At 42.1% G+C, this 27,564-nt stretch overlaps 1 protein-coding gene across 1 annotated transcript in view; it reads left to right on the top strand.

Moving 5' to 3' along the window:
- Positions 1 to 23,309, top strand: part of RHOJ (ras homolog family member J) — an 82,624-nt gene extending 59,315 nt beyond the window's left edge. The window contains exons 3-5 of the mRNA XM_036434627.2: positions 7,248 to 7,412; positions 10,844 to 10,939; positions 20,843 to 23,309. Of these exons, the coding sequence (XP_036290520.1) occupies positions 7,248 to 7,412; positions 10,844 to 10,939; positions 20,843 to 20,986 (405 nt within the window). The 3' untranslated portion in view covers positions 20,987 to 23,309. The remainder of the gene's footprint in view (positions 1 to 7,247; positions 7,413 to 10,843; positions 10,940 to 20,842) is intronic.
- Positions 23,310 to 27,564: the final 4,255 nt, after the last annotated feature.

Raw genomic sequence — 27,564 nt, 5'->3', positions numbered from 1 at the left:
CAAAATGATTTGAGGCTAGACCTAAGGGAAACTTTTCAGAGTAAAGAATTATTAAATGTTGCCCTGACTGGTTTGGCTCAGTGGATAGAGTGTCGGCTTATGGACTCAGTGGTCCTAGGTTTGATTCCGGTCAAGGGCATGTACCTTGGTTGTGGGTACATCCCCAGTAGAGCGTGTGTAGGGGCCAGCTGATCGATGTTTCTAACTCTCTATCCCTAAAATATATATTTTTTAAAGAACTATTAAATGTTGAAATCTGTTACACTAAGGATGACCGGTAGTCCATTTTGTAGACCAGTGCGCAGACTTGAACAGGCATCACAATCACACAAAAACCAGCCACTCGGCCCCAGCCCCAATTTCTTGTTCTACAGGTAGAGCTCAAGAATTTGCTTTTCTCACATGTTTCCTGATGATACTGCTATTGGTCTGTACACCATCCTTGTCACTCAAAGTATGTTCCAGTGACCAGCAGCATCAATGTCACCAGTGACCCTATTAGAAATGCAAATCTCAGGCCCCACCTCTACCTACTACATTCTAAAATTTATTTTTAAAGACCCCCAGGTGATTAATGTGCACATACAAATTTGAGAAGCACCCCTCTAGAAGTCCTTGGTGGTTGAGGCATGGTTCCTAGTGTTAGGAAGAGGTGGTGAAAAATATTACTTGAGTTGATTTCCATGGTTCAATGACTCTGCCAATCAGTCTTTATGATAAATTTAATTTAGAAGCATTGTCCCAAAATTTCCACTCCCTGCCTCAGATAGAGTAGTCACCCTCCTCCATTATAGTCTAATAATGTTGGTGCAGTCATGAGGCTAAGAAACATCTATAACAAACTCAAAAACACTCATTTGGCCAAAGTTGCTAGTAAGAAAGAGCTGTGATCTCAAACTTGATTCCTTTTTAAACCACAAAAAGGTAATAAGTCTCTGAGCCCGGCTATAGAGTTCCCAGCAAGATGCCTTGCTGTGCATAATTTTATTTCATGAATAAACCAAGGAGCAGAGTCCCTCATCTTAGCTTGAGCTAACTCTGGGTCAGAATTAATGAAACCAACCTCAAAAAGCACGTGTTCTGAAAGGTAAATTGATAGGAATTCATTATTTCTACCCTCAAAGTTACCCCTGAACAAATCTTTTGACCTGTTCCCACCACTTGGCTGCATTTCATTGGCCTTGGGCACAACTAAGACCTTAACCCAGCCCTGACAAGCCAGCCAAGCATTTGCTTTATAAAAACAGTTCACAATGAAGTCACACACATACACTGCCAGCACATGGCAGCTGCTGTTAGGCATTAGCTCTCTCCCCAAAGCCTGAAACAAACTAATATTTGGACTTGGAGTAGAGTCTTCTACAAACAGTCTCTTCAGAACTCTGCTTCATCTGTTAGAATTCCAAATATTAGGTTAGGCCAGGGATTTTCAACCCTTTACATCTCATAAGCTAATTACCAGAATTCTGTGGCACACCAAAGACTGTTCTTTTTCCCAATCTAACCAAAAAAATAAAATAAAATAAGTGTAATTTTGATTCAGCTACACTGGACAACTTTTGTTATATTGGCTTTTATCACTTTTTTATTTGACAATCTAAGGGAAAAGTGTCAGTGCCCCTAAGTCAGATATTGCATGTTTTAAAAACACTTGCAGCACACCAGTTGAAAATCACTGGGTTAGTCAATGAAATAAGGGCTGTTTCTCAGGGTGACTCTGCATGTTGCCCCTCAGCTCACACTGGGGAGGCAATAATGCCAGGCCTGGGAGCCAGATCCCTCTAAGTCTTGCCGTCTCATCCTGTCCGGCACATGCCCCCTAGGAGTGTATTTCTGAGCATCTCTCTGAAAGGCATCTCTAGAGTTCAGGTCTTTGGCTCAGCTTCAAAGAATCCGAGAGCCAACTTTTCCATGACGTGCTTGCAGGCCAGTTGTTTAGAGTGCATCATGAGAGGCCAATGGAGAGCAGGATGCTGGGGTGGGGATGCTGGAGCAACGCCTAGCCCTTCGCAGGCCGAGGAATGCCAAGCTAGGACAGGGGTCTCTCCCGGGTCATGGCTCTGCGCCCAGCGTCTTCCTACCACCCAGAGTGGAGCCAGCCATGGTACTAAGACGTCTTGCCTCCTTCTCTGAGTAGGCCCTGGCTTACATATGGGCAAACCGCGGCTCAAATGGAGGCCTCTCGGACCAAACTCCAGGATGGACATATCTCAAAGCAACATCTGCAGAAGTGGCTGTTGGTGGCGCTGCCAGAGAAGAACGAGAATCTTTTGGTGTCAGGAGTTTGGTTCTCAGCAGGGTACATCCCCGAGTTCCCTGCATGCAAGCCCCGCAGGATCGGCATGTGGGCAAGCACAGAATGGGTGTGTCACTGAGAAACCGCAGCCCACGGCAGCCTGTCCGTCACCAGCGACCATGGGCGCGGGGGAGCAGAAAGGCCGTCAGCTGCACGCCTCAGCCTGGGCTGCTCCGGCCCCGATTTCTCAAGGTCCCTTTCCCCAGTGGGCTGCAGAGACATGGGACAGGCAGGGCGGCAAGTACAGCTGGGGTTCATTAAAGGCAACCCAGGGTCTACTTGGATGGACGTCAGTCTTCCCTTTCGCTGTTGGCTCACCCAGTGGGGCCATCTGGAGAACAGAACCTGGCTTCAATCCTCCATGGAAAGTTTGCCTAAAACCTCAAAATAATTGTTTTTCCTCAATGAGTAACCCACCCTTTCTTGATCACACGCTTCTTACTGTGGTTTGAGAGTGTGCAAATTGGGGGTTAGGTAGCAGTTCCCCCACATGACAACCTTAGGACACGATCTTACTTCCCCCCACATTTTGAAAAATGAATCTGTAGAGACATTGAATCAGAGTTTCGACCAGAGCATGTAAACATTTGGGTCTCGTTACTACTCAGTTTAGGGAAAAGCTCATTTCAGATTCAGCCCTGCTCTCCAATGAAGATAAGGGCGCTGCAGCAATCGTTGGCACGGGATGCAGGATGGACTCTGGACTACTGAAGAGCTTACTACATTCAGGGCTCTGTTCTAAGTGGCCTACAAATATTAACACCTTTTATACCCATCAGAGTCCTATGATGCCAACACTATTGCCAACCAGTTTATAGAGGAAGAAACTGAGGCAGTGAGAGCTTACCCAAGACTACACAGTAGTCACGGGACAGGGTGAGATTTGAACCCAGAGAATGTGCCTCCCTAGCCCATGCTCTTAAGCGCTGGGCTACACCCCCGCCCTAGGTATGTTGCCCAGGTTTTCCAAGCCAAGCCTGACAGCTATGAGCGTGTTTATGGGTTAATAGGAAAATGAGACTTGTGCTGGAAATCTGGGATAAATGTCACTAAACCCAAGAAGACTTGGAAGCAGACTCCTACTTCCAACTGACTGCGGGATAAGAGAGGTGGAAGGAATGTGCGAAGCACTGTCCTTGCCGCTCCAAGTGTGGTCCCCGGACCAGCGGGGTCAGCGTGACCTGGAAAGTGGTTAGAAATGCAAACTCTCGAGCTTCATCCCAGACCTGCTGCTGAATAAGAATCTGCGCTTTACGTCGGCCTGTGGACTGAAGGGTCCCAGGTTCAATTCTGCTTGAGGGCATGTACCTTGGTTGCAGGCACATCCCCAGTGGGGGTGTGCAGAAGGCAGCTGATCGATGTTTCTCTCTCATCGATGTTTCTAGCTCTCTATCACTCTCCCTTCCTCTCTGTGAAAAATCAATTATATATATATATATATATATATATATATATATATATATATATATATATTTTTTTTTTTTTTTTTTTTTTTTTTTTTTTAAGAATCTGCGCTTTAACAAGATCCCGGGGGATTCAAATGTGCATCAAGTCTGAGGAGGGCTGGTCTAATGGCTTCGCTCACCACCAGAACCATTGGATGCTAAGGGGGTCCCTGAACTTTTCTAATAGTCACCCACAGTCCTCCCAGAACACCAGGCCTGCCTTCAAACCACTCTACTCTCTTTGGGGTGTAGCTAGGTGGGAAGTACAAAGCCTACCTTTCCCCACATCTCTCCCTAATATCCATCCCCCCGATTTTCCGCCCCTACCCTCACCCCAACCTCTTTGTCCACTTTAACCCTCCAAAGGCCCATTTGAGTTTTTTTCTTTTAGATTAAAACACTGTCCCTTCAAGAAGCACTCAAGCACTGGTCGTCCAGTCTTACCAGTCATTTCAAATACCAGCTAGACTTTTTACCCACTTCCCTCAGCCCTTTTACACCATCTCAACCTCCAATCTAGGCTCTCATTGTGCTCATTCACAAACATAAAAATCACTTCGTTATCAGCTGGTACACATTCAGATCTCTCGACCTCACACTGCCCTGCTCTCAGTCCCAGGAGATGCTCCCTGTTGTTCATCCCCAGCCCCTGCCACACTTCACAGCTCTGGCCAGTGGCAAATGGGGGCTGAAAGAGCCCAGGCGGCCCAGGTGTGAGGCTTCTTTAAAGGTATGTTTGCTTGCCGAAACCGGTTTGGCTCAGTGCGTACTGAAAGGTCCCAGGTTCGAATCCAGTCAAGGGCATGAACCTTGGTTGCGGGCACATCCCCAGTAGGGGGTGTGCAAGAGGCAGCTGATTGATGATTCTCTCTCATCGACGTTTCTAGCTCTCTATCTCTCTCCCTTCCTCTCTGTAAAAAATTAATAAAATATATTTTTTTTTAAAATAAAGATATGTTTGCTCTATAATCCCAATACAGTCACTTAGATAATCTGCCTAGGCTGGGGTTTCTTAAACTACAAAATTGGCTGGGGTGGAAGGGAAGCATGGTAACCTGTGTTTCTGAAACATGATGATACAGAGTCACCTGGAGGGCACACAGAGACACAGAGGGTGCAGCACCCCCTCCCCCAGAGCCTCAGCCCCAGGAGGGCTGGGCGGGAGCTGGAGTGGACATGCCTACCACGCTCCCAAGTGACGCCAATGCTGCTGGCAGGGGACCATGCTTTTGGGAGCCACTGTACTGACTGTCAAATCATTCAGGCAAATCAAGATTCTCATTATTGCCGAAATTGGTTTGGTTCAGTGGATAGAGCGTCAGCCTGTGGACTGTAAAGGTCCCAGGTTCGATTCCAGTCAAGGGCATGTACATTGGTTGCGGGCACATCCCTGGTGGGGGTGTGCAGGAGGTAGCTGGTCGATGATTCTCTCTCGTCAATGTTTCTAGCTTTCTGTCCCTCTGTAAAATATCAATAATATATACTTTTTAAAAATAAAAATAAATAAGATTCTCATTATTCTATGATCATGGAGCTAACAAAGAACAAGAAATAATTCACCCATCTCACTTCCACATAAATGGAGTTGTTTCCCATATTTTCCTTTCTTTCTCCCGACTGGATTGACAATTCTTATTCACTTTCTATAGTTCCTATGGCATCCATAACATATTCAGGAGTCAATTAATACTCATTTTTAAAGGGAATAACCCAGCAAGAGTATTATTTCCACACAAGAGAGATCAGAATACAGAGCAGGATAAGGTCCGATGAAGGACACGGTCAGAAGCCCCTCAGCTGGAGGGACTCATTTGATAGCTTCTGGGTAGAAAGTCATGATCCTTTCCGACTCCCAGTTATTTGCTCCTACCTCGTCTAGCTGTGACATTCCTCCCAGTTTTGTTTTGTTTTTTGTTTTTGGGGTTTGTTTTTTTGTTTTTTGTTTTTTACTTTGAGGTTTTAAATATACAGTGTTTGCTGCCATCTGGTGGTATTTTCTGATAGATGCAGGCAATGAAGGAGATTACTATATATATATAGTAATACACACACACACACACACACACACACACACACACACACCATGTGGTCTCTATATTTCTTAGCCCCTTGGGTAAAGCATGAGTCTATATTAAGATTCCTGGGTAACTGAATTTTTGAGAAAATGTTTAATCTGCCACTTAAAATTCTGAAGCAATAGTGTGGTCACGATTAAGAGCTAGAGTTGGATTCAGGCTAACTATCCCATCCTGATATTTAATAGTTCTGTGACATTTGTCAGTTGCTGAACTTCTCTTAACCTTAATTTCCTCTTCTATGAAATGTGGACATTGATAGTACCATCTTTCCAGTAGTGATGATTCAACAGGATAATGCATGTAAGTGCTTGAAACAATGGCTGGCCTTTAAGAATGAATCATTTATATATATATATATATATATATATATATATATATATATATATATATAGTTGATGGAGGTGATAATGATGACTATGTAATTAACTGTTCTCAATTCCAGATCAAGGAAGTCAAAATGCCCAAATATGCAAGCCAGATATTCTGATTTAATTGGCCCCAGAGTAGGAGAGTGGGTAAGGGCAGGTAGTTGGCTAACAGAGCATCAAGATGGTCTTAAAACTCCCCAGGTGATTCTATCGCAGTAAGTGACCCATGGAAAAGCCATGTGTTCATTTGCAGGTCACTGAAGACCAAGGTCATCTCATCAGTCAACAGCATTTATGGAACATTTGCCATGAACAGAGTACAAGTTGGGCATGAGGACAAAATCCACAAAGTCCTGCTCCGTTTATGACCCCGCAGGTGTGAGGAATAAGTGAAAAGGGCAGGTGGTGTCATCAGCAGTTGTAGGTTATGGCCTGGGAGGGAGTGTTCTTAGCATATGGGCCTCTTACCAGGGCATATTCTGCTCGGAAAAGTCTCTGGGGAGAAAACAACTAAACTGGCATTACATTTATTAGGCCACCCTAGGGTGGTAGTTAGACTTAGAAACAAATCCCAAATTCTGAGCTCTAAACCTTCACACAACATAATTCTTCAACTCCTTATTTTGCATTTTAGTTAGCTTTTCTAAGTTAAATGTAAATGCAACTTTTAAAAAGTGAACAAGGAGAGCATTTCACTGCCTTGGCCAATGGCCCACTAATTCAAAAACATATTCAGTACAACACGGTTCCAATGTGACAGAATTGCAATAATCCTTATTGAAGTGTGTGCATTAAGTGGGTGAACTTTGAGGTATGTAAATTATCTCACTGAAGCTGTTAAAAATATTTTTTAAAGTTCATCTTAAAAGGGAGCAATTTATCATTTCCACACATAGCAAAAAGATGTTTTCTAACTGATGGCTCCTTTATTTCTAGTAACATGAGGAAGCACCAGGTTCCAGGGCAGGGAAGGCACAGGGTCTGTGGGATCTTGCCTGTGTCAGGATTCCACGGAACCAAACGGGACCCGCTCACCAGGCTGTACCCCCTCTCCCCACAGGAGGACTACAACCAGCTGAGGCCTCTCTCCTATCCCAACACGGACGTGTTTCTGATCTGCTTCTCGGTGGTAAATCCTGCCTCTTATCACAACGTCCAGGAGGAATGGGTCCCGGAGCTGAAGGACTGCATGCCCCACGTGCCTTACGTCCTCATCGGGACCCAGGTTACATAAAGGGGGCGATGGCAGGGCGGATGGGGCTGGTGGGAGGTGGCCATAAAAGGGAAGGTCTTTGAGGGAATATCTTGAACATCCTTTTCCTACCAAACACTGCAGAAGAGGATCTCAGGTGAGATCAATCCTACAAACAGCCCAGCCGTTCTTACGGTCTGCATAATTACTTAGCCATAGTTGAAAAGAATAGAGCTATGTAATTCAAAACAGGAAGTTTTAATGTGACGTTTCAAAATGAATCACTTGGCTTTTTATTCTTAAATAACCAAGTAATTTTTGAAATTGGCACCCTTCTCCTGCCCTGAGCCAGAAGAATGAAGAAGGGATGTCAAGTACACTTACCAGCTGATATTTTGTATAACTAAGTTCCAAAATAGGTGTGAATAGCAAAGTAACGCCAGCAATCAGGATGTACAGGAAAGCCTTGGTGACGCTCCTGCCAACAGATTCACTCTTCCCTCTTACCCGTAAGCACCTGGGTCTTCCAGATCTCAGGACAAAGTGAAGACAGATATTCCAGAAAAGCTAAACTGCGACCACAAAGGCTTTAAAGTGTTTTCAAAGCTAATGAAGTTCCGCTGCTTGGATTTCCCACAGTAATTGCACAAAGGTGTTAAATGTTGTTCCAACTTTTTATAGTTTTAAGTAGATTTTGTTCTTTGTGTTAAACCCAAAGTACTAGCCCCAAGACACAGAAAGGGAAGATGCTGAAGGACATGGGCCCGCATTCACACACATTCATGCATGCCAGGGTTCTCATACACAGTGAGATTTATAGCAACTAAAATATTTAATTAAACTATAAAACCTAACCAAACATACATGCTACTTGCAGAGTCGTCTTGCCTTTGGAGAGATGAATGCTTATTCCTTAAGCAAACAAACCCTTTGGAAATTTCTCCTTCGGACTTTCCTTCAGAGCCCGCAGCGTATTTGTTACAATGTCCTGAGAGGGGGAGGATTTGGTTTTAAAAAGCCAACATATATCTCTTTTTGCCAGGAAATAAACTATTAAAAATGAATAATATAGTGTAGGATCAACTAAGCATCACTGCAAGCTAATGAGACCCATCAGTTATCTTGTATGCCCTATCAGAATGCTCTAGAAATAAAGAGAAAATTTCCAAAACATCTGAGACAGCCACCGAATCCTTGGAGACAGTCCTCAGCCCCCGGGTAACTGCTTTGAAGGGGAGAGGACAAGGAAAGCCTGGTGCATACACTGACGAGGAAGTCACCGTCATGTTTAGACTTAACATGGGCATGTGCGTGTGCTTTCTTAAAGAAGATGTATCAACCTCATAGATGTCATGGAGGGGAGGGGAGAGATCTGTGATGTCACAGTTTAAAATACCTGGTCATGGCCGAAACCGGTTTGGCTCAGTGGATAGAGTATTGGCCTGTGGACTGAAAGGTCTTGGGTTCGATTCTGGTCAAGGGCATGTACGTTGGTTGGGGGTGCATCCCAGTAGGGGCTGTGCAAGAGGCAGCTGATCGATGATTCTCTCATGGGTGTTTCTTTTTTTTTCTTTTTTTTTCTTTTTTTTTTGCATTTCCAGGCTACCAATATAATTTATTTTATTTTTATTATTATTATTTTTTTAATATATTTTATTGATTTTTTTTTGCCCCCCTCCTTCCCTCCCATACATCCCCTCCCTCCCCAGAGTTTTGTGTCCATTGGTTGTACTTATGTGCATGTATAAAAGTCCTTCGGTTGATCTATTATCTCTCCCAGATCTTCCTCCCCTCCCCGCTGTAATTTGACAGTCTACTTGTTGATATACTGTCTCTATATCTATCTTTTGGTTCATCAGTTTATAATGTTCTTTATCATCCACAAATGAGTGAGGTCATGTGGTGTTTCTCTTTCATTGATTGGCTTATTTCACTCAGCATGATGTTCTCCAATTCCATCCAGGTTGCTGCAAATGATGAGAATTCCTTCTTTTTTATGGCAGCATAGTATTCCATTGTGTAGATGTACCATGGTTTTTTTATCCAGTCATCTGCTGACGGGCACCTAGGCTGTTTCCAAATTCTGGCTATTGTAGATTGTGTTGCTATGAATATAGGGGTGCATATATCCTTTCTGATTGGTGTTTCTAGTTTCTTGGGATATATTCCTAGAAGTGGGATTAGTGGGTCAAATGGGAGTTCCATTTTCAGTTTTTTGAGGAAACTCCACACTGTTCTCCACAGTGGTTGCACCAGTCTGCATTCCCACCAGCAGTGCACGAGGGTTCCTTTTTCTCCGCAACCTCGCCAACACTTGTCGTTTGTTGACTTGTTGATGTTGGCCATTCTGACAGGTGTGAGATGGTACCGCATTGTTGTTTTGATTTGCACCTCTCGGACAATTAGTGACTTTGAGCATGTTTTCATGTGCCTTTTGGCCTTCCTTCTGTCTTCTTTTGAAAATGTTCTATTTAGATCCATTGCCCATTTTTTAATTGGATTATTCATCTTCCTTTTATTTAGGTGTATGAGCTGTTTGTAGATGTTGGAGATTAAACCTTTATCAGTGGTATCATTTGCAAATATGTTCTCCCACACAGTGGGCTTTCTTGTTGCTTTGTTGATGGTTTCTTTTGCTGTAAAAAAGCTTTTTATTCTGATGTAGTCCCATTTGTTTATTTTCTCTTTAGCTTCCATTGCCCTAGGGGTAGTATCAGTGAAGAAGTTCTTTTGGCATACGTCTGAGATTTTGCTGCCTGTGGATGCTTCTAGTATTTTTATGGTTTCCCATCTGATGTTTAAGTCCTGTATCCATTTTGAGTTTATTTTTATGAATGGTGTAAGTTGGTGATCTAGTTTCATTCTTTTGCAAGTGTCTGTCCAATTTTCCCAACACCATTTATTGAAGAAACTGTCTTGACTCCATTGTATATTCGTGCCTCCTTTGTCAAATATTAATTGAGCATAGTGATTTGGGTTGATATCTGGGTTCTCGATTCAATTCCATTGGTCTATATGTCTGTTCTTGTGCCAGTACCAGGCTGTTTTGAGAACAGTGGCTTTGTAATATAGTTTGAAGTCTGGTATTGAGATCTCTCCTACTTTACTCTTCTTTCTCAAGATTGCTGTGGCTATTCGGGGTCTTTTATTGTTCCAAATGAACTTTTGGAGAGTTCTTTCTAGGTCAGTGAAATATGTCGTTGGTATTTTAATGGGGAGTGCATTGAACCTACAGATTGCTTTAGGAAGTATGGACATTTTGATGATGTTGATTCTACCAATCCTCTCATGGGTGTTTCTAACTCTCTATCCCTCCCTCTTCCTGTCTGTAAAAAAAAAAAAAAAAAAAAAAAAAAAAAAAAAAAAAAAATCAATAAAATATATTAAATAAATAAAATAAAATAAAATAATACCTGGTCACACCTGAGAAGAAGTTTATCACATGCGTGGATGCTTTTTTGCAGATTGATCTCCGCGATGACCCCAAGACCTTGGCCCGTTTGCTGTATATGAAGGAGAAACCTCTCACCTACGAGCACGGTGTGAAGCTCGCCAAGGCGGTAGGGTCTGGTTTGAATTTCGTTTTAAACGTACGCCGAGGGGGGTTTGCTGTCCGCTCTGGAAGGCATGTGCTGCGTAGGCTTTTGCTCTTCAAGTGCACCGTGTTCAGAACCTCCTCTCGGCTTCATCTTCTCCCGCTCTGTTCCCGCCAGGCCAAAAGGGACCGTTTGGTGGACGTTCTCGTCAGCCAGCATTATCTGTTTTTCATTAAGGAAAGAAACTTGGTGATTTTCAAACAGCTGAGGCACTTAGCATGTGATTTAGCAACCTCCAGAATATCCATTTGCCGTAGTTAGTATGAATAAAGAGAGTCATTAGATATGTATTTGTAAATCGCACTGCTTATTATCGGTGTAACTCATTTAAACGACCCCATAAAAGGCATTTTGTGGTTTTCTTGGGAGAAACTTAGGTAAAGCATCTGGCAGGGTGATGTTTGTTCAGTTTTTCTCACCACATAATGCACAGCCACGTAGAGAGGCTGGCTGGTGTCACAAACAGCATCGAGTGGAGTAAAAGAGACCGAAAGGTACCTAGTTGGAGAACCCAAGCTGCAGACAATAGCAATTCGCTCGCAGCTGGATTGTTTTCTCAGACCTTTCTTCACTCTTTTTTTTTTTTTTAATATATTTTATTGATTTTTTAGAGAGAGGAAGAGAGAGGGATAGAGAGTTAGAAACCTTGATGAGAGAGGGTCATTGATCAGCTGCCTCTTGCACACCCCCAACTTGGGGATGTGCCCGCAACCAAGGTACATGCCCTTGGCCAGAATCAAACCTGGGATCTTTCAGTCTGCAGGCCGACACTCTGTCCACTGAGCCACACCGGTTTTGGCCCTTTCTTCACTCTTAACATGAATTTAAGGAGTTGAGGGTTGGGGGAAGAGATACTTTAAAAAGCATTTGCCAGACACCAAATCTTTGTCTCCCGATTACCACTGAGATGTATGCAAAAACAGACACTAAAATAAGCAAAAGGATTATAAGTTATTTTCCATAACCTGAATCCACTCTTCGTTAATTTAGCGACAAACCCATCCACTCAAGCCAGCGGTTTTCAGAAATCTCTTTTATTTTCTGAAGAAACTAACCCTGCCCAATGCATGCCCCAAGCAGAGTTAGGAGTCACCCTTTTAAAGTGAGGAAGAACGAATGAACTACAAATGCTTCATCAATAAAAGCATATGCACTCCTCTTACTAGGTACCAAAAACTAATCACGATACACTTGAGTAGAAATCCATTCCATAACAGTATGTTTGTGTGGGTGTGATGCAAGAGAATATCTCACACACACCTGAGAGGCTGAATGCTTCCTACTTCTGCGGATGATAACGTCAGAGCTCCCGGGTGAGCCTTTCTCGCGGTTCTTAGTATGCTCTGCCCTTCACCAGCTGTCTCACTTCAGCTTCAGGACAACTCTTCCGAGTAGATAGGGTTTGTCCTAACTTGCAGGTGAGGAAACAGAGTCTGAGGAAGACAGCCATGTTTGATTTACTCAGCTGATGACAGCATCAACAATTCTATTCCAACTCTGCAGGCATCACACCTGCGCCCCTGACCATTGTGTAAACTGTCTCCTCCAACCATTTATTTTTTCTCCTGTGAAATGGGTAGGTAGATCTAGAAGTTCTCCTACCTTCTCCTCAAACATCCAGCTTAAACGATCTTGCGAAGGTGCGTAAATATATACCTCCACACATAGTCGTATGTGATTCCCAGATACATGTTTTTCACAAGATCCCCGAGGCTCAGCACCAGCAGGTTTTTGTTTTTGTTTTTGTTTTTTTTCAAGAAGTGCAGTTTCTGTATCCCTTGCTTTAGGCCTGTCTCCCACCATCATCAGCATCCTAGCCTGACTTCTCATTTGGGAAGTTTTGTGTGTGTTTTTTCCTCTGAAAAGAAGTTGTTCCAGAACCTCCCATCTCATTTCATACTTATTTTAGGAACAATGGCTGAGTTCACCACGTTATTGCCTTTTGCCAGCTTCTCCTAGCAACTGCTCTCAGATACAGAGAGGATCCTGTTTAGCTTACAAGATCCAATTTAGGAGAAAATCAAGCAAGAGTTTAACTTGTTTCATCACAATTCGTGTAATTATAGAGATGCTTTAAGTGTTTCTGCTCCCTCTCTTTCCTGTCAAGCAGCTTATAATAACCTCTGGCATTACGGAGTGTGCGCAGTGTGCGAGGCCTGGTGCCAACGCCTTACATGCCTTGTCTTCATTAATCCTCACAGCAGCCCCCTGATGTGTGTATATTATCATCTCCGCTTTCCTGGAGAAAACTGGGACTCAGCATTGTTGAAGCCTCACCACTAGAAGGTGGCAGAGCTGAGATATGGAAGTGGGCTTTCACCACCACTAATCGCCTCTGCCCCTCCTCTAATCTGAAAACAAGAAGCCCCCTTGGGTTGGGGCTTCTTTTTCCTTTTCTATATTGGGCCCCTTTACCCTTTTATTATTATAGATACCACATCTTCTTTATCTAATCCTCCTTCAAAGAACACTGTGGTTTTCCCCATGTCTTGGCCGCCATGAATAATGTTGCAGTTGACATAGGGATGCATATATCTTTGTAAATAACTGTTTTTGAGGGGTTTTTGTTGTTGTTGCTGTTGTTGTTGTTAGATACCCAGAAGCAGGATTGCTGGTCATATGGTAACTCTATTCTTAATTTTTTTTAGGAACTGCCATCTGTTTTCCATAGTGTTGTACCAGTCTACATTCCCACCACCATGAGTGAGGGTTCTTTTTTCTCCACAACCTCTCCAACACTTGTTATTACCTATCTTGTTGATAATGGCCATTCTAGCAGGTGTGAGGTGGTCCTCATTATAGTTTTGATTTGCATTTCCCTAATAGCTAGTGAAGTTGAATACATTTTAATATATCTGTTGGCCATTTGTATGTCTTCTTGGGAGAAGTGTCTATTCATGTCCTCTGCCCATTTTTTTTTAATTGGATTGTTTGGTATTGAGTTGTATGAGTTCTTTATATATTTTGGATATTAACTCCTCGTCGAAGCTGTTGTTCGCAAATATCCTCTCTGACTCAGTTGGTTGACCCCCCCCCTTTTTTTTTTTACTGGTGGTTTCTTTTGCAGAAAGGTTTTAGATTAATACAGTCCATTCGTTTACTTTTCCCGTTACCTCCCCTTTGGGGTCAAATTTATAAAATGTTCTCCATGACCAAGGTCCAAAGTTTAGTATCTACGTTTCCTTCTATGTAATTTATTGTTTCAGATCTTATATTTAGGTCTTTGTTCCATTTTGAATTAATTTTTGCACCTGAGGACAAACTGTCGTAGTTTCTTTCTTTTGTATTTGGCTTTCCAATTTTCCCAGCACCTTCTATTGAAGAGACTTTCTTTTCCCCATTGTGTGTCTTTGGTTCTTTTGTCAAAAATTATTTGCTCCTATATGTGTGGTTTTATTTCTGAGCTCTCAGTTCTGTTCCATTGGTCTATGTGTCTGTTTTTCTGCCAATACCATGCTGTTTAATTATCGTAGCTCTGCAATATAATTTGAAGTCAGGTAATGTGATTTCTGCTCCCTCACTTCATTCTTTTTTTCTCAGAATTGCTTTGGCTCTTTGGGGTATTTTGTGGTTCCATACAAATCTGCTACCAGATACAGAGAGAATATGCTTAGCCTACAAGATCCAATTTAGAAGAAAACCAAACAAGAGCTTAACTGGTTTCATCACAATTCATGTAATCATAGAGATGCGTTAAGTTTCTCTGCCCCCTCACTTTCCTGTCAAGCAGTTTATAATAACATCTGGCATTAAAGAGTGTGCGCAAGTGTGCTGGGTCTGGTGCCAACACTTCGCATGCCTTGTCTTCACTAATCCTCACAGCAACCCTTGAGGCGTGTATATTATTATCTGCACTTTCCTGGAGAAAACTGGCACTCAGCGTAGTTAAATCACACCACTAGAAGGTGGCAGAGCTGAGATATGAAAGTGGGCTTTAACTATAACGTTCCTTTGCCCTCTCCCCTAATCTAAAAAGAAATCCTTAGGTTCAGGGCTTCTTTTTATATGCTGAAGGCCTGTATTTTTAAAAATATTTATTTTATTTTTTTTTTTTTAGAGAGAGTAATGGAGAGGGATAGAGAGATGGAAACATTGATGAGAGAAACATCATCAATTGGCTACCACCTGCATGCCCCCTTCCAATTATTGAGCCTGCAACCCGGGCATGTGCCATGACGGGGAATCTAACTGCAATCTCTTGATTCCTGGATCAATGCTCAACCACTGAGCCACATCAGCCATACTTAAGGCCCATATTTTAATGTGCATATTCTCCCCATACATAAACACTTTGCAAGTTGAGATTTTCATATCCAATTCCTTTTTTTTTTTTTTTTTTTTTTAGTATTTTTCGCTTTCCAAAGCATTTTTCATCTACCATCTTTTTTTGTTCTTGATAGCATTTTATTTTTAAAGGACATCTTTGCATCATATATATTTCTAATTTTTTTACACTTCAAAGTCAATCCTGTTTACATAAGTACTTTCTATCAGTTTATAATAAATATTTATTATTATCCCTGTACTTTTTGATCCTCCCTCTTCTTTTCATCATTGCATTTTTTCATCGTCAGCCTTCTTTTCCCATTCTTTGCTCATTGTGTATGCCCACATTGCTAGATATATTCAATAATAATTGACTGAATACCCAGTATGTACCAGAAGCTTTGCCACACTTTAGCTCTAAGATTATAATTCTCTGTGTGTCTTTTTCCCAATTCTTCCTGATACAACCTAAACATGATTTTCTAAGCTCAGTCGTTCGGTATTTCTTACTAAAACGCTTACAGTACTACCATTTTTCCTTTTTCTGTCTTTGGCCCCCTTTCCTCCCCCCTGCCATTTTCTTCACCTTGTGCCTATATATTGTTGTTCCCTCCCTTTGGTTCAGCACTGTTTCTTGCTGGGCTTATAATAGGCATGGGGGAAAGAGGGAGGGGTTAAAGCAACAAAATTGCTGCAAAAATCCTGTCATCGATGTCCAGCCATAATCATCAACTGTAGGCTTTACTACTCTCCCCCTGATGGCATAAGTCATTGCTACCCTCCGTGGTTGGTTTTGTATACCAACCATGTCCTCTTTCTCCTGTTGTCATCGAAGCCTGTCACTTCATCACTGAGGTGTGAGTTACAGAGATGAGAGAGACAGCCCCTGCCCTCAAAAGGCTAGAAGAGCAGAGACAGGCAAACAGAGCATGCCAACTGAATAAACACAGCACATGTACCGAAGAAAAGGGAGCAACGGATACATTCAGGGGAGAAGAATTCAGAGAAAAAATTTGGAGCAGTCGGTATCTGAGCCAGGTTTTAAGGATAAGGATATTTGTCAGGGGGGCAAAGATAGGAGACTGGGGAGAAAATTTTCAAATAGGGGGACCAGTACATGCATAAGCATCCTTTAAAGCCTGAGGAGCACATTGGCAAGTGATGGGCCAAATTTCACCTATAAATCTTTTGATTGGCCCACACAGATATTTTTAATGTGATTTAGTGGCCAACGTTGAACAATTTGAAAACTTTACATAAATATATGCATTTCTGGCTTCTAAAAAAAAAAAAAAAAAATCAGGTCTGTCCAAAGTAGCCAGCATTTCCAGATCAACTACAAGTTCTAAACAGTGTTTTAGACAAGACGTAAGTCTTCAATTTGCCACCATCCCTACCACTGTATATTACCTGCACTCAAGCAATGCACTCACATTATCCGCCCTTGAGTTGGCAATCTCTTCTCTATAGTCTTAAAAGAAATCAATAGCGGATTCACTGCGCTTGCAGACGCTTTTCCTCTTTCAGCAGTTTGATTACAATACTGATTTGTGGAGATGGATTTTCCCGCACAGCCATTCGGTTCTTTTTCCGTGTCTTGGCTCGCAAGTTGCCCTCTCTGTGTATCGTTCCTAGTTCTTAAATAAGAAATAAAGAGCCTCCCTGCTATTAGCCATTTCTTTAGGTTCCAGCTTACTCTGTTTATTCTGCTAACCTCCCTTTTATAGGAATCGCCTTACCTTTCCTTTCCTTCTCTATTTGTTCATCACTTGTGCTCTTTCAGCCACATCTTTACGTTGGCTAGACACAGCCTGGCAGAGTGGTTAAGACTCTGGCTCTGGAGACAAACAAATTCAAATATCTCAGTTGTGAGGCCTGACGGAAGTTCCCTGACCTCGCTGGGCATCAGTTTTCTGAGCTGCAGATGAGGATGGTGATAGATTTGCTTCAAAAGCTTCTCATGGACGATTAAATTAGCTAATTTAACACAAGGTCTGGCTCAGCAAACGATAGTTGTTGGATCTGTGTGCCCCCTCAGACACGTCTACAGCGGGGAAAACCTCTTTGCCTCTTTTCCTTCCAGTCACACCCTTATTCTGAACCCTGTCGCACCTCAGCAAGGACAGCCTGGAAGGAGGACCAAGTTTTCTTCTGCTTGGTTAGTCATTGTGGGTTTGTTTATTTCTTTTCCATTTCTTCTTACCAGATACTTTAAGTTCTGCACACCTCTGTCTGATAAGTGTCCCAGCTTTGAGACAATGAATCTTAGCTATTATAATTTATTAGAAAAGTTTTTGCTCAGTTTATTATACTTTCCTAAATCTCCTTTATTTTCTTGAAAAGAAATCCTCTTTGTGAGGCATGTTCCAGATTGCTGGCATGTTTATCTAAGCAAGAGTCTGCAAATCCTGAGCTCTTAGAGGTTGGTTCTAAAGTCCATGTCTATGTAGGTCACTTTGTTCCGAGAAGCAGAGGCCATAGCTGCTGTAGAGAAGCAACATTTGCCCTGACCAGTGTGACTCGTTAGTTGGGCATCGTCCTGTGTACCAGAAGGTTGCTGGTTCGATTCCCAGCTGGGACACATGCCCAGGTTGTGGGCGCCATCACAAGTAGAGGTCATGCAGGAGGCAGCTGACAGGTGTTTCATTCTCACATCCATGTTTCTTTTTCTCCCTCTCTCTTCCTTTCTCTCTGAAAATCAATAAAAATATTTTTTGAGAAGAAAAGCAGTATTTCCTTGAGACAGTATCAGTATTCCATTTCCCACCTTTGAGGTGCAAATGGTGTGCTTTTGTTTTAGTTGGGGGTGGCGTATTTGTTTGTTTGTTTGTTTGTTAGCAATCTCTATAACATGGCTGTGCCTTTTCCCTGCACCAGGATGCATTCTTCCCTCTGACCTTCAGAGCACTTGATACTTGGTTAACAGTACTCACCTCCTACCTGGGTTCTGTTTCTCATACACAGTTCCTAAATCACACCCGTAGTCTGCTTGCTACTCTTCCTGGATCTATGAGTACAAAATAATATTACAGTAACCCTTGATCTACTATTTCATTATCTTCAGGGATGTCTGAATTGGAAAAGACAAGTTTGGGCTCCTTTTGCACCATCAAAAGGCAAATAGTGACACACTCAGCAGCAGTGGGGGTTGAGGGGAGGATAAGGAGAGAGTACGTGGCCCATCTGTAGACCAGACAGCCAAGAACCCCATATGCCAGCCGAGCTCAGCCCAACTCCCCTGTAATTTCCAGAATCTGCTGAGGCTCATGATCATTCGTGGGGAGGTATTCCAGAGAGAATGCCCCCACTTTCTGGGCATTTTTTCAGGATGACTGACAAGAGCTAGCACACTTCAAGCAGTCCTTCAGTTGACACATTCAGTAGGGTAGTGTGCTTTTCACAGGTGTTTACATTGAGCACTGGACACAATCCCAAAATGTGACAAATGACATTTCATAGCATTGTTAAGAAAATTTTCTCTACCTTTTATCCCTCTCTTGAAACTTTTTTTTTCATTATTTAAAAAAAAAAAAAAAGTTATGTTCTAGCTCAAAGAGCCATGGTAAAACAAAAGCCATAAAATCGATCTTCAAGATCCAATATCTTTTCTTTGGGTGTTCTCCTTTGGCTCAGACAGTAACCATTCTTTACTCAAAAAAAAGAAAAAAAAAAAAAAAAAAAAAAAAAAAAAAAAAAAAAAAAGGTGCATAATATCTGAACTCAATCAGAACAATTTTATTTCATGCTTCGTTTTATATCTCTGGGCTTTTGCGTGAGTACACAACCTCACTTCTTTGCTTGTCTACTTGACCAGCTTCTGGCTGAGTGATAAGGGTCACAATTTCTATCCTGGAACAAGGCAAAGAACACCCAGAAAAGAGACTCAGGTTCTGGTCTAGTTCTTTCACTTTCTCTTTGGGTGTCCTTAAACAATTCATGTTACCTTCTTGTAGCTGTTCCCACTCTGTGCTAAACTAAGCCATAAATTTCTTTGGTCCACACATTACAAGCTGGCTGACTGCTGCCAAAGATATCCCACATCAGTGTTTTTGCTTGGCCCACAGAGCATTTTGAAAATTGGTAAACATTAACTAAACATCCAAATGTCCAACTCCTCTTGAAAAATACAAAGCTGGGCAACAGTGAACCAACATGCCTGCATGGCAACATTACCTAAAACTGAGTAATACCGCCAACTCCAGAGCTGGTGTCCACAGCAATCCCCACCACTCCCTGTCACCTGGCACTAGCCCTGCTTTATCACTGGCATAAGCTGCTGGCCCTAATCTGCTCTGGTTTCTGGGAGCTCGCCATTCAGCCACCCTCTTCTAAACCTGCTTTAATTTTTCAGTTATTCTTGTAATGCGAAGCATCTAATAGAAGCATTTCTCTATAGGTCCTTGATATTAAAAGGCCCTCATCCAATGGTTGGCTCATACTGAGGTTGTGAGAACTTAAGACTCGGGATCGCCCTCTCATGAATTATCTCACAAAGTTGACTGCAAAGCATGATCTGCTTTGCCCTACAGCTTTTCTAATGACAATCTGTAGTTCTGAGTTTTTATATTTCTCACAGGAATTTTGTGATATCAAGTATACCATAGGATGAAATCATTAAAAGCTTTGAAATAAAGCTCTAAGCAAGCACAAATTATTTATCTTTAAATAGTGCATAGACTATCTACTGACAAGGATAGTCTCTGTCAATAAGTGCATTTTATGATTTTTTTTTTATGCTTTGGGTTTTTTAACTGCTTAAAAATATGCCTTTTCAAGTGTCTTAAAACCAAATAATAATAATAATATCAACTAGATATTACCTTTCTGAGAAATACCCTATCAAAAGTGTATTGTATTCAATAATGACCTGTAAAACCATATACCCACTCTCTCCTCATGTTTTATCAATCAAGTCGACACTTTGCCTTACCATGTACCGAAGGTGATAAATATATTTCACTGTACCAAATTTATACATTCTGGGCACAAAATGAGAGGATGCTTACACCTGTTGTTCACAAAAATATATTGAGACCATAATACAATCCTCTATTTTCATAATTTTATATAAAGAATAAATGGTTATGGATGACTTTCAGAATGCATTGCTTACCAAAAGTGATTCATAACCATGTATTGTTAATGGAAGAAAGTAAAAAATATACAAAAAAAAAAAAATCAAGATAGCAGAGGCAAAGTGAAATGCAAAAGAAAACAAAACAATCTGCCCTAGCTGATTTTGCTCAGTGGATAGAGCATTGGCCTATGGGCGGACTGAAAGGACCAGGGTTCGATTCCAGGGAAGGGCATGTTCAAGGGTTGCAGGCTTAATTCCCCTCCCTCGTTGTGGTGGGTGCGGGAGGCAACCAATCCATGTGATGTGACTCTCCCACATAGCTGTTTCTCTCTGTCTCTCCCTCTCCCACGCTCTCCAGAAATCCATGGAAACATGTCCTTGGGTGAGGATTAACAAACAAACAGAAACCCAAGCCCAGGCTGTTTGAGGAGCCAGCTGCAGCAGCCCTTTAGGGTGGGCAGAGGGCTGACCCCAGGTGCCCTTTCCATTTCTCCTCTCACGCCTTTCTCCCTTGTGTGTTTAAGATCGGAGCACAGTGCTACTTGGAATGCTCGGCCCTGACCCAGAAAGGTCTCAAGGCGGTGTTCGACGAAGCCATCTTCACCATCTTCCACCCCAAGAAAAAGAAACGCTGCTCTGGGTGTCACCGCTGCTGCTCCATCATCTGAGGTGGCGGGACCCTCCGCCACCCCATTCAAGGACCAGAAGGGCAGCCAGCCAGCCTCTGCAGCCCAGCTCAAGCCCCTGCGGAGGGCGGACCGAGAGGAAGTCCCTGCACCGGGGGCCTCTGCGCCCTGAGCCCTCCACGCACAGCCACTAGCCAGCCCACTGCCACGTCCTCCCTGCAGCCGCAGCCTGCTGACAGCGTGGGAGCAAAGTCCAAGGCTGCCTTGCATACCCCCCTCCCGTGAACGTGCAGCTGATGGGAAATCATCGCGGGAAAACCCAAAGAGACACTTGCTTCCTGTCCTGGTGGCCTTACTCAGATGCCTTCTACAAACCATGAGAATGCAGCGCTGACCTCTTCTGCTGCATCGGCTATTCTACCTGTGTGGCTTACCGTCACTGGTGTTATTTTAAGAAATTTACTAATCTGCCAGTGTCTTCGGGCCTTACACATCCACGCCAAAATAGCCTACAGACAAAGTATTTTGTATTCATGTCCGTCTTCAGCCTGTTTCTACCAAAGCTATTAGATTAGAACCAACGTGGACCTCTGCATGCCTGGCTGAGAAGATACAAGAAAGCCTTTCTGAGGGAAAGCTTTTGGAAAGTTCAGGGCCATGATTCTGGAACCTGGTTGAATGAATTGTTGCCGGTTACATTTTTGCCAAAGATTCACCCCGGAAATGCTTATGTTGATAGGTAGCCGTATTTTCTCTGTATTATATATTGTCATGGCAAATAAGGAATGAACTGTGTTTTTAAAAGTAGCATTTTTGCTTTTTAATCAAATTGATTGGGGGGAGAATATGTCAGGCTTATCCTATGAAATATTCTTTATTCAGCAAAGTGGACTTTCCTGCTTCCTCCTTTCCCCATTGCATTCCCTTTACCTCCTTTGCTTTCACACCTTCTCCCATTTCCAATAATAACCGGATCTAAACAAAGGGTCTGGCTATGGGGCGTGAAAAAGTATGTGTTTAAAAGTCCCCAAAAGTTAATTTTTCCTATTGCTTCAACTGAAAGTATAGTTCTCCACATGCCCCCCAATCTGTGCTTTCCCTTTCTGCCATTTCAGTTACCATGGTTAATTGCCATCTGAAGATATTAAATGGAAAATTCCAGAAACAAACAATTCATAAGTTTAAAATTTCGTGCTATTTTGAGTAGTGTGATAAAACCTCAAACCATCCACTTGGTCCTACTCAGAACATGAATCATCCCTTTGTCCAGCGTATCCACACAGCTTATGCTCCCTGCCCTTGGTCACTCAGTACCCATCTCAGCTATCAGATCAACTGCCATGCAGGAGCAGTGTCTGTGTTCAAGTGATCCTTATTTTACTTAATGATGGCCCCAAAGCGCAAGAGTAATGATGTTAGCAATTTAGACATGCCAAAGAGAAGCTGTAAAGTGCTTCCTTTAAGTGAAAAGGGATGTGTGTACTAGTATAAGAAAAAATTTTATATATATATGATTTGGTTTCAGACATCCACTAGGGGTCTTGGAATATGTACCTCACAAATAAAGGGAGACAATTGTACTTCTCAGCTTGCCCCTGTAAGCTCCCATTCTATTTAAATGTCATTTTCCAACTATAACTGGTACTAAAATATTGCCTCTCCCTATTTCCTACACTCATTGTCCCAAATGTGTAAAAACCCCCCAAAAGGATTAGTATTCTTTCTGTATGACTCTCCCAAACATCCAGGGATCTTTCATCACAGAATTCATTGCTTACTAGCTTTTAATTACAGACTGCAAAGGCTTCTAATTAGTCTCATTTGCCTACAATTACCCTAGAAACACTCAGGTAGGCACTTTACTTTTTTTATTTCAATTGCATAAGCCAAGTGCCTCTTTGCAGCATGAAATTACACCACTTTTCGTTTAAGAATTTCCAGATTCACACTCCTTCCGTGAGGAAAATCCAGTCTTCCTAGCCCCTGCAGGAAGCACATAAACACAGGAGCTCATGTGTGGGTCTTTTCTGTCAAGACAGCCCATGACACCCACTCAGTGTTTTGGGTTTTGTGTGTGTGTGTGTGTGTGTTTTTTTACAATTTCTGAAATGTGTTTTCCCTTCTTCCACATTTCAAATTCTATATCCCTTCTCCCCCATCTAGTTGCTAACATTCTCTTAGATACCCACACACACCAACCTAAAAGAAAACGAAAGTTTTGTAAGTCAAAGCTTGACAAGAACACAAGGACTTCCTACCTTTGTAAGAAATCAACCATGTATAAACTTAACTCTGCTGAGGTTATAAATTCATCCTTTACAAACAATAATGAGCATTTAGCCCTGAAATAAATGAAGTGCCATTAGCCAGTTTTGTTACATGATTGCATAGTTATATCTTAAAAGAGGGCCTCGCCTCACCTTTCACTGATATGAATGAAAAATTGAGAGCAGTATGTTTGCGCAGCCAAGGAGAATTGTGCAGATGGGTACACTTGACAGGCAAATGGTTCCCAGGCCATCCCCTCCCTCATGGGCCACAGGGATTACCTCAGTCACAGCGGGGAGGTCACACTCACTCTCTCCTGGAACCAGAACTTGGAGGGACTGTTAGGTGTGGATGGGACATAGGCTCCGAGAGGTCTTATGAGCTAATGATTGAATGAAATAATGAAGAACAAAGCAATCTAAATGAGTTATTATCATTACACCAATTACCCATTTATCACGTTTCATGGCAAGATGTAGTTTGTTTCATGAAAAAGTATTTTCTTCCAGAAAATTGAATACAGTTATATCCTAAAGCCAACCATGAGAAGAGGCATAGAAATCTGAAGAAGTGTCCTTTCATGTTCTACACCATTTTCCAAAGATAAGAAGGGTCGGCCCATCTCCATTTGCTGGTAGATGTTAACTTTTCAGAGCTGGAAGAGACCTCAGAAACTATAGTCCAATACCCTCATCGCACAGTGAGGAAACTTAAGCCTACATGGGTTAAAGAAGACATTCTGTAACAGAGCTGGGACAGATCTCAGCTTTTCTACTTCCCACCCAGTGCCCTTCGACTCCATACTATATCATTATCACAGACATTAAATTGGACGTTTGTAGGTATATTACTGGAATGCATTTGTTTTTCCTATAGATCCCAGCCATATTTCAAACACATGACTTAGGTCATTATACAAAGGTAATCCATCAAACCTAGAGACAGGAATTTGATCAACATATGATATGCCTGGAATTCACAGTATACAATATAATATAACCCTAATTTAAGTGCACAGTATACAGTAATGTAATCCAACTCTAATGGTTCAAATAACTAGTTTGACAGGTATTTTTTTTCCAATCAGATGATTGGTTGTTTGGTAGAATTAATGGACTATTTGAACAATTTTAGAAACACAAAAGTACTAAGACACAAGTCAAAGCTATGTCAAAGGAAGAAATCTGGGCTGATTTCTGCCAAGAAAAGTTATACTCAACGAACAGTAACTCAATAACTATAATAACTACAGCAATCCCAAATAGGAAGCACTAAACTGAGAAATCAAAAAAATAAGTCATACACATATGACAAGAGGGACTTTTAGTTATAAGGCTTTGATAACAATATGTCTGGTCATGATATTCAAAGAACCAGTTGAAAGATCCTGGTCTGTAAGTGCCAGATGAAGTGGATATAAGCATACGCTATTTTCACAGAACTCAGAACAAAATGCAATTACCAGGGTAGAACATGTTTAAAACAGTACAACTTATGAAGGAAATAAAACTTAAATAATAATAAAGAATAAATCACAACCATGCTCACAATTTAAGGAGAAATTTTAAAAAATTTAAACCCAGAATTTGAAGCCCAAACAAATGTCCTTATTTAGAGCATTAAATTCTTGTGAGCAATGATCTTGCAAAGTGGAAGGTCTTCAAGAAGAAATATTTGACTTGAGGTAAGCCTTTAACAATGCAGTATTGCATTCCTAAAGGCAAACTCTCCATGACACCAAAGTGATGGAAGATTAGAGACTGAGGTTTTGCTCTGAAGGACTGTTTGATACCATACTGGACACGATTATCTAACCTTGTTTGTCTTTGATTTTAAATCTACCCCTATGTTTAGATGCCAGAATGCAAAATGTGCATTTTATCTCAACAGAGAATGCCACAGGTCACCAGGTATTCTCTTGAGAGCCATTGTGTAGGCTGACAAATCAGGAAACTCAACTAAGTATCTTCATTTCAAGGACCATTAGGAACACAGAGTGAAAGTATGGCGGGGTCTCTCTTTTCCGAGTCCAGCACAAAAAAGAGAGATGATCAGGTTCGTTGAGTAGAAGGGCTGGGGATTAAGAAATAAAAGAAAGAAAGAGACAAAGAGATAGAGGGGAAAAGCTGGGACCAGGTGGACTGCTGCCCTCTTTTGATGGAGAGACAGTGACCCAGGGCTGATTCAACCTGTTTATTTTATACCCCCAAATACCTGGAAATCTCACCAAAAGTCAAGACAATGAAGATTATTTGCATTCTTGAATAGGCCCAAGTCTTACTCATTCCTAGTGCTTGACTGGTTTTACATATTAAAACCCTGTTCCCAACACCTGGGCAAAGATAAGAGTCAATGCTGAGAACACATTTTCTTTTTTTGGTAAGATGTGTAACCAAGACTCAGCTTTACATGTCGCCTGGGGTTCAGCTGACAATCATTAAGGAAGAATGCCCATGTGCCTTCCCAGGCGCTCTCTACAGAAAAGAGAAGGTCGGGGAAACTGAGTTTCTTACAAAGGAAGTTAAGTACTTTTTTAAAGGAAATGTTTAGAGAATGGAGAGAAAAGTAAAACCAAACACAAACACACACCTGACAAATTCTCCCAGAGAACTGCAGGTTTCTGCCTGGCCTCTGGAGGCACAGGGAAGAAGGGAGGGCTGTCAATGGGAAGAGCGTTCCATATTTCCCGGTATCTAAGCAGAGTCAACCAACAGGGTAAATTGTGTGATAATCCTCCATAACCCCACCCCACGATGCATTAAAAATGGACAAAATGCTCTTTGGTTTTTTGGGGGGTCGGGGGCTCTTTAACAGCAGGGCAAGTCATAACCCTCATACTTTCTCTGCTAACACAGAACAGGCAGTCAAGGGAAACTCGCCAAGAAACATGAATAAATAAAGCATTTTGAAAGTTTCCTTGGGAAGAGACATGACTCGAAACCTGAAATGCATGACTTTGGGATATCTGTAAAGACAGTTCTTTGTATGAATTGTTGTGGGGGCGAACCCTGGGTTCAAAATAAGACCACCGGAGGCTGGTTAATTAATTTTAAAAAATCTAGCAAGGATTTATTGAACTGGCCAGGACAGCCACAAGAGCACCACACGCAGGTGGACTCCAAATGACTGCACCGTTTCAGGGGTGGGCAGTCCCTTTTAAAGGTTCAAACCACAGGAATTTTCCTTTGTTCTAAATTCTAAATCCTAAAGACTAAATTCTAAAGACTGGGGACAGCCCGCAGGGTTGGTTCCCAGTCACATCCTGCTGGACATGGAATGTGGCCCTATCTTGCGATAGCGATAACACAGAAGCAGAGCTCAGTGGTTAGACTCTAAAGGTTATCTACAGTTTCTATCCCCAAAGCTACTGAGTCAGTGGGAATCATTCTCCTGTGGTCCTGGTCCCAGGCAAGGGAAAACTGCCTTAGCCTCCAGGCCTTCACCTGGAAGCTGAGGTAAGTACCCTGTGTTTTAATCAGATGCAGGGGCTAAACTAGACGGGTTAAAATTCAAACAGCAGTTTTTACCAAAATATGGTTGCCACTATATTTCACGAATGATGTTTAATCATCGTTAGTGAAATATATCTGAATGGAAACATTGCATGTAAAATGCACAGCAGCAATCATGGAGCACAAAAAAAAAAAAAAAAAAAGCACGAGACAAAGCAACAACTGATGGTGCTTCCATGGCCAGCAAAGATCAGAAAGGAGAGACAAGGGCCAAACTCTACCCAGAGGCACTCCAGGCAGCAGAGGCTTGGCCCTGCTCCCCCGGAGAGCTCTCAGGGTTAGGGCAGGAGTGAGTCAGGAGGGTGTGGCTCATCTCTGAATTTGTGGGATGCAAGTTCAACAACAGTTCTTGGCTTTTAATATCCACTACAGGAAATTAGAGTAAGGGATGCATGATTAATCTTGGTCACAATCTGTTTTTCCCCCCCTTAGGGAATATTATATCACAATCTAGAGTCATGTGTGTGTGCATGTGTTGTAAACATGTTCTGCCCTGGTAATTGCATTTTGTTCTGAGTTCTGTAGTGACTCAGAAACTTGAGGATACTCTCTAGCTGAAGTGATTTTGTTGCATTTTCAGCCACGTCCTCCGAGCCTTCCAGTATATGCAGTTATCTTGATTGGTGAACAGGTTCTGATCCCTGTTTTAAGAATATGATGTCTGGGGCAACCTGAGAAGGGTCCCCAAGGCCCAGAAGTGACTCCTGCCCAGAAGCCATCATAACCTACCTCGCCTCCTAGAGGCCCTGCATAAGTCGGTCTTTTGAGTTCATGTTCATTCTTTGGAGAAATAATGAACACTCTTTCATGGTTAATTAAGGTGATATGTTTGTGGCACTT

This window comes from Pipistrellus kuhlii, unplaced genomic scaffold (genome assembly GCF_014108245.1).
Source record: "Pipistrellus kuhlii isolate mPipKuh1 unplaced genomic scaffold, mPipKuh1.p scaffold_m20_p_1, whole genome shotgun sequence".
NCBI classification, from domain to species: Eukaryota; Metazoa; Chordata; class Mammalia; order Chiroptera; family Vespertilionidae; genus Pipistrellus; species Pipistrellus kuhlii.
This window is presented reverse-complemented; position numbering and strand designations above follow the sequence as displayed.